This window comes from Bison bison, unplaced genomic scaffold (assembly GCF_000754665.1).
Source record: "Bison bison bison isolate TAMUID 2011002044 unplaced genomic scaffold, Bison_UMD1.0 scf7180017864388, whole genome shotgun sequence".
Classification (NCBI taxonomy): Eukaryota; Metazoa; Chordata; class Mammalia; order Artiodactyla; family Bovidae; genus Bison; species Bison bison.
This window is the reverse complement of record NW_011494960.1, coordinates 3,206,884-3,215,131: the sequence shown is the minus strand read 5'-3', so window position 1 is coordinate 3,215,131 and position 8,248 is coordinate 3,206,884. Positions and strand designations below refer to the sequence as shown.

General features: G+C 38.8%; 1 protein-coding gene across 1 annotated transcript in view; it reads left to right on the top strand.

The window, feature by feature from the left end:
- Nucleotides 1-8,248, top strand: part of NELL1 (NEL-like 1 (chicken)) — a 1,067,650-nt gene that overhangs the window by 1,014,695 nt on the left and 44,707 nt on the right. The window contains exon 17 of the mRNA XM_010858409.1: nucleotides 5,221-5,414. Within this exon, the coding sequence (XP_010856711.1) occupies nucleotides 5,221-5,414 (194 nt within the window). The remainder of the gene's footprint in view (nucleotides 1-5,220; nucleotides 5,415-8,248) is intronic.

Genomic DNA, 8,248 nt, shown 5'->3' with positions numbered 1-8,248 from the left:
TGCCCTCAATCTTTCCCAGCATCAGGGTCTTTTCAAATGAGTCAGCTCTTCGCATCAGGTGGCCAAAGTATTGGAGTTTCAGCATGGAGCATTTTAAATAATGAATTTACAGGGAGAAACAAAAGGAAATCACAGACAGACATTACTTAGAATAAGGAAAAAAAAAACACAAGTACATTTTAATGATTATAGATTTGTGTATGGAATATTTTGCCTGATTTTCATTTCATTGCCTCTTTGTCATTGGAGGCCTGTCTGATGATTTGGGTAAGTATCATGGGTGACTGTCTTTGTGTTTGCTCAGCAGAGAACAACAGTTGCAATATGTAAATAGGGTGCCTCTTTCCTTTGGATGCCTTGGGATATGTATAATAGATTAAGTTGGCTTTGTGCAGAGCAAACAGGTCTGTATTACCAAGAATATGAATAATGTCAGTTTCCATAATTGCTAACATCTGGCTTTCCATAAATCTGTTAAATTGCATGGAAGCAGAATTAGATTTCTGTGTCATAAGTAAAGCAATTACATGGAACTCTGTAGGCAATATGGTCCTATATTCAACTGTGAAATCCTTTCATTCTGGAGCAGTGAAAGCAAATCCAGGTTTTGCACCCTGCTTTTATTGTGAACCCCTAGGTGTGTTCATCTTTTTGCTCAGGTTTCTTAATTTACGAGAGGAGAACACTGCCAATATGTTTGTAACTTTCTTAAATGCAAAATAACCAAATGTTAAAAAAGCATGTTCTAGCCGGGCATTAACTGCCAATTTAGAGAGTATTTTTGAGGAGACCATAAGTTAAAGATCCTTTTGTTGCCATTGTAGATCTGTTGAAATTAATCTTCCAGACAGTTCCTGGGGTGATTTGTTGATGGGTCTTTCTCTGCCATTGTTCCCTTAAGCATTTGAAAGGAAACTGGGATATGGAGGGAAGAGGAAAGGTGGCTTTCCTATTTCAGTGTGGTTACTGCTTTCTGTATTATTGTATTTTGAACTAGACCCAAGACCTTTCCCAGATGAAAAGTCAACAATAAGATGCGTTCCCTGAAGAGAAGGGTTGTGGTTATGCCTCATGCTTATCGAACACCCCAAACACTAACTTTTGGCGAAGCAGTCTTTTATAGTCATATTGGTCTGTAAAATTCCTGGATTTAGGTAAGTTAAATGGACTTCCCAGGTGGTGAAGTGGTAAAGAATTCGACTGCCAATGTAGGAGATGCAGATTCAATCCCTGTGTTGGAAAGATCCCCTGGAGGAGGAAATGGCAACCCACTCCAGTACTCTTGCCTGGAAGTTAAATAAATACATTGCACATCCAAAGTATATTCTTTTGCACTTCCTAATGAGAAAAAGGAAAAAGATTTAGTTTTTGCCCTTAATGAGTTCACCATCTACCTATGGAACCATGGATATATTAAACATATAACTCCAAAGAGATGAATGCAAGGATACAGAGCAAGGTACAGAGAAACTAAAATGCCAGTAGTGACCATCCTACAAAATGAGGGATGGTGATGCTTGATCTGGATTTTGAAGAATGCATGAGAGTAAAGATAGCACACAGGAAAGGGAAAAGTTTACCTTTTCAATTAATTTACACCCCACCCATTACATGTACACTAAGAAACAGAAATAAGGAGGGGCAGAGGAGGAATCCCATAATTAGAAAAGGCATGTTCCAAGACACAGCCAGAGGAAACATCATGGCCTGTTTGTGGGTCACCCATTGCTTTTGAAGAGAAAGGGGAAGGGACAGAAGGTAACAACTGAAGTGCCAAATCAAGGGTTATGTGTATGCTAGGAGATTGAATGTTCTATTAGAAGCATCAGAGATCCATGGAGATGTGGCAGAGAAATGACATGAACAGGTTTGGTTTTTAATACAACACCCCTACCCTGTAGAGGTATTTACAGCAATGATTCTCTGGCAGAACAGAGCCCAGATGTCTAGATCCTAAATTACACCAATTAAGCCCATTTCTAGTGGTGAACCACCACTAGAAAACATCAGTACTTTTATTTTTTTTTAATTTTATTTTATTTTTAAATTTTACATAATTGTATTAGTTTTGCCAAATATCAAAATGAATCCGCCACAGGTATACATGTGTTCCCCATCCTGAACCCTCCTCCCTCCTCCCTCCCCATACCATCCCTCTGGGTCATCCCAGTGCACTAGCCCCAAGCATCCAGTATCGTGCATCGAACCTGGACTGGAAAGCTCTCCAAACATTTATATTTTGCCCACAATCAAAAAATCACTGAATTAGAGTGAAAAGTAGCTGGAGTCAGTATAGACCAGCTAGGAGGCTAATGCAATAGTCCTGGTGAGCTATATGAAAATCAGAATTGAGTTCAAAGAAACCTGAGTTTTATTTTTATGATTATATAAGTGATGAGCTAGCTAGCTATCATCAATTTACTCTCTATCTGTATCTCCAGACTTACAAACCAGATTATAAATGTGATGAGAGAAGTATAAGATACTGTTTTGTTACTTTCAGCAAAAATATAGGAGTGAGAATAATGCAAAAAATATCACTTTAGTATTGTTCCAAGATAGCATATATCTATACAGTAAACCATGTACTATTAACTATCATTGCAATGAGTGTTCAGAGAAGGTGAATAATCACTCTAAACTGTAATGATATTGGAAGATACTTAACTGAGGAGGTAGGGCTTGCCGTTGTTCTTAATCATTTATCTTCATTAAATAAACAAATATTTTTAAGTACTTATTATGTTATCTATGTTTCTACCTTCAAAAGACTATAGAGTAGGTGGATATGGTTTTATACAGTTGATAATTGAAGGTCAGAAAGAGTAAATAATGTGACCAAGGATACACAGTGTAATGTACAAAATGACCAGTACATAATCACCAATTAATTGGAAGAGTTTAATTTCAAACATGTGTGACCCGACTCCTGCATTCATTGCTACTTTTTGTTGGGAAGAATTAGAGGAAAAAGACTAGGAAGATGAGAGAGGCTTCTAGGCAGGAGCACCATAGGGTCATTCATGTTACCCAGGAGTAATGAAGAAGTAATTAAGGTCTGATGTAGTTGACTTGGAATCTAGATAGCATAATTTAGGATCATTTCCACAAATGTCAAAGGAGGAATAATTATTCATTAAGTCAGTGTTTTGACTGAGGCTACAATTGGTAGAACAAAGATAAAAAAATCTTATAATGAACTAGTTTCTAGAAGTATGATTGGAATTCCTTAACATCTTCCACTTTGCACTGTGGCTATAAAGCCAAGTTTTATACCAATATAGTGCATATAGTCAGTAAGGGAAGATAGGTCATTGTTTCTGATTGTTATTAAAGTCACTAGAGTTTTAAAGTTCTAGCAAACTAATTATACCATATTCTCTGAATTTCAACTAAAAATGCTGAAAAGGGACCATACAAGATTTTATCCTTGAAAAAGAATTACAATGTCTAGAGGGCAAATTAGTTGAAAGTAGATAAAACCACAGACTACTCTAGTATGCTTAAAGAAGACTTTAGGAATTGAGTTGGCACAGTTTAGTGGAAAGAGCTGTAGTATACCTGTTGTAAGACCCAACACAGTCTTTGCTCTAAGACATACCAGCGGTGTGACCACTTAGCCATCTCTGTAACTTAGTCCTTCTTTTGTAGACTGAAAATAACTATTTCCATCCTGCAATTATATGACATGACTTGTGAAAAAGAACTCTGAAAAACTTTGAGATATATATATATATACACACACACACACACACACACACACACACACACACACACTCACACATAAAATAATAGCAGTAAAATTGATTTTATGTCTCTGAGCACATTTTTACTTTGAGTACTTAAGGGGGAAATGCCACTTATAATCACTTTTTTGTGTGCAGCTTAGTTCCCTAATTCTTAAAAAAATGCCTACAATTAAGATGGATTTTAGTGTGAAGAGTAAGTTAACTTATACTGTTATTCTCACCTGCGGTAGGAGTCACGCCTACAATTAGTAGCCTACTGCCAGTTTTCTATATACTGCTGTGTTCCTCCACATCACTTTCATGAAGACAGTGTCTTTAAGTCACTGTCAACATTTATAGCACCAGTGTGCAAAAAACCCTGGTGCCGAGCAGACTTTTGGTTAAAATATGTTGAAATCAACATTGTCATCTGAAAGATATTTGAAGGGCTTGGCAGTAGATTAATCAATGGAGAAGACAAATGACCTGATAGACAAATGGCTAATGTTTTCAAATACAAATACTTTAAAGATTGTCATAAGAAAAATCAAGCAGACTTTCCTTGAGTGATTTCAGACTGGTACCTAAGTAGAAGTTTCTAAATAATATATTTTATTTCCATTTAATGAAGACATTTCTGAAAGAGTTATTCAAAGATGAAATTTGCTGGCTTGTGAAGGAATAAGTTCAGGAAAAGGACTCCAACAAGGGATGTATAGCAATCTGTTTGAGATGCTAAGGTCACCAGAGCTCTGAATGTCAACGAGGGCTACTGGATTTGTTTTTCTTCCATACTTGACTGTCAATGAAAAACAGCAAAATATATGGTGTCTTTCATCAGAATTCATGCCATACCTCAACTGTAGCCTCAAGATGTTTTCTTGTGTGAGCAAAATTGCTGCTAGTCATTAAGGAGGTGAGTTTTTGATTAGGCAAGGCATCCTTTAAGAATTATTTCCTTTTCTTTCAACGTTGGCCCCAAGATCTGGGGGCAGTCTAATTGGCTCAGGATTGCCCTCGTTGCTCACTTGTTCCTACTCAGTGGCTCATCTATTCACAACTTTTCTAAACGACCCAGATCTCAATGGGGTGTCTCCACACTGTTAATGAATTAGCAGTATTTATTGCCTCTGGATGGTATAGTTCTTGAGGATCTCCTAAAACCAGTTCAGGGTTCCTACTGAATAATTCAGTAATTAGAGTCTGACAGCTATGGGTTTGAGTCCCAGACTGGCCACTTATTAGCTATATGACAGTGGGCATGCTATTTAACTTACAGGAGCCTCAGCTCCATCATTTCCCAACTAGAGATAAGAACAGATTGTCCTACACAGAGCTACTTTGCAGAGTAAAGGAGATAAGGCATGTGAACAGCTTGGCGCAGTACTTGACACAAAGCAAACAATGATGTTAACTAGTGCTACAGTCAGTGATTGACTTTCTAATAATCATCTTGGCTAGAGTCTAAAGCTCCCTGCTTTCTCTCTTGCAGACATTGATGAATGTGCCTTAAGAACCCATACCTGTTGGAATGATTCTGCTTGCATCAACCTGGCAGGGGGCTTTGACTGCCTCTGTCCCTCTGGGCCCTCCTGCTCTGGTGACTGCCCCCATGAAGGAGGGCTGAAGCGCAACGGGCAGGTGTGGACTCTGAAAGAAGACAGGTGTTCAGTCTGTTCCTGCAAGGTGAGGCTGGTGTGGTGCACTGGAAACTGTCACTGTTCTTTCCTTCCCCCTCTGCTCTCCCTCCCCATCTGTTTCCACCCAGTTGTTGATTCACAGGTCTCCTATGGTTCCTGAAAAGGATTCTGTTCTAATCCCCACTACAGCTAATGATGATGCTGGGTGGCAGGCAGACTTGCTGGGAATGAGGTGAGGTGTCGGGGTTGCAAAGAGACTGCTGAACACAGGGGGAGCAGAGCAGAGAAGCCAGTGAGTCCCCCTACTGAGAGCCGGCAGTGCCTTTAAGGTTGGTTGGGTGAGAGCTTTAATGAGCCGTCATCTCCTACTTTTACAGTCTTGCTGATTAAACCTTCTCTTTCCCTGAAATGATCACCTGCATGAACTTGCTCACTCTTCTGGTGACATCATCCAGAAAGCAAGGCTCAGAGGCTTGTAGTGGCCAGAGACAGGTGAACCTCTGACACATTGTGAACACAGGATGATGAAAGTACGAGGCTGTCTGGTAAATGATGTCTTTTTGTTGTGCTCAGTGCTGAGTAATTCCTTACATTAAGTTGTTTGGAAGTGAGTTTAATGCTTATGAAAATAAAATTCTGTCATTGACTAGTTTTGCTTTATGCTTTGCAAAGTGGGCCTATTAAAGTGTTTGATTCCTTTGTGCTTTCTTTTGTTGATCTTGCCTATTCAGTTTCCTTTGATATTACATTTTCTGTAGCTCTTACATTGTATTTTTATGTCTGTTTGAATGAGACTGTTTACTCTTTGGCTTTATGGGTATGGGAACTGGGAGAAGTTACTTCCTCAGTAGCCTTGTAGAGAGCTGGTCTCCTGATGAACTCAGCGTGCTTCCTGGAAACAGAGTAGAAATGAACTTTGAAGTCACCCAGTTCATTCACCTGCCTTCAAGTCTGTCACAGCTCCAGACCTGGAGGCACATATTTAGGAAAGCTGTATTACTAAGTGTTTTTTTGTTTGTTTGTTTTTGGCTGTGAGGCTTGCAGGATTTTTTTCCCATTTGTTTATTTTTAAACTTTACAATATTATATTGGTTTTGCCATATATCAAAATGAATCCACCATGGGTATAGATGTGTTCCCCATCCTGAACCCTCCTCCCTCCTCCCTCCCCATACCATCCCTCTGGGTCGTCCCAGTGCACCAGCCCCAAGCATCTAGTATAGTGCCTCGAACCTGGACTGGCGACTTGTTTCCTATATGATGTTATACATGTTTCAATGCCATTCTCCGAAATCATCCCACCCTCTCCCTCTCCCACAGAGTCCAAAAGACTGTTCCATACATCAGTGTCTCTTTTGCTGTCTCGTATACAGGGTTATCATTACCGTCTTTCTAAATTTCATATATATGCGTTAGTATACTGTATTGGTGTTTTTCTTTCTGGCTTACTTCACTCTGTATAATAGGCTCCAGTTTCATCCACCTCATTAGAACTGATTCAAATGTATTCTTTTTAGTGGCTGAGTAATACTCCATTGTGTATATGTACCACAGCTTTCCTATCCATTCATCTGCTGATGGACATCTAGGTTGCTTCCATGTCCTGGCTATTATAAACAGTGCTGTGATGAACATTGGGGTACATGTGTTTCTTTCAGTTCTGGTTTCCTCAGTGTGTATGCCCAGCAGTGGGATTGCTGGATCATAAGGCAGTTCTATTTCCAGTTTTTAAAGGAATCTCCACACTGTTCTCCATAGTGGCTGTACTAGTTTGCATTCCCACCAACAGTGTAAGAGGGTTCCCTTTTCTCCACACCCTCTCCAGCATTTATTACTTGTAGACTTTTGGATCGCAGCCATTCTGACTGGTGTGAAATGGTACCTCATAGTGGTTTTGATTTGCATTTCTCTGATAATGAGTGATGTTGAGCATCTTTTCATGTGTTTGTTAGCCATCTGTATGTCTTCTTTGGAGAAATGTCTATTTAGTTCTTTGGCCCAGTTTTTGATTGGGTCATTTATTTTTCTGGAATTGAGCTGTAGGAGTTGCTTCTATATTTTTGAGATAAGTTGTTTGTCAGTTGCTTCATTTGCTATTATTTTCTCCCATTCTGAAGGCTGTCTTTTCACCTTGCTAATAGTTTCCTTTGATGTGCAGAAGCTTTTAAGTTTAATTAGGTCCCATTTGTTTATTTTTGCTTTTATTTCCAATATTCTGGGAGGTGGGTCATAGAGGATCCTGCTGTGATGTATGTCAGAGAGTGTTTTGCCTATGTTCTCCTCTAGGAGTTTTATCATTTCTGGTCTTAGGTTTAGATCTTTAATCCATTTTGAGTTTATTTTTGTGTATGGTGTTAGAAAGTGTTCTAGTTTCATTCTTTTACAAGTGGTTGACCAGTTTTCCCAGCACCACTTGTTAAAGAGATTGTCTTTAATTCATTGTATATTCTTGCCTCCTTTGTCAAAGATAAGGTGTCCACAGGTGCATGGATTTATTTCTGGGCTTTCTATTTTGTTCCATTGATCAATATTTCTGTCTTTGTGCCAGTACCATACTGTCTTGATAACTGTGGCTTTGTAATAGAGCCTGAAGTCAGGCAGATTGATTCCTCCTGTTCCATTCTTCTTTATCAAGATTGCTTTGGCTATTCGAGGTTTTTTGTATTTCCATACAAATTGTGAAATTATTTATTCTAGCTCTGTGAAGAATACCGTTGGTAGCTTGATAGGGATTGCATTGAATCTATAAATTGCTTTGGGTAGTATACTCAGTTTCACTATATTGATTCTTCCAATCCATGAACATGGTATATTTCTCCATCTATTAGTGTCCTCTTTGATTTTCTTTCACCTAGTTGTTTTTATAGTTTTTCTATTATA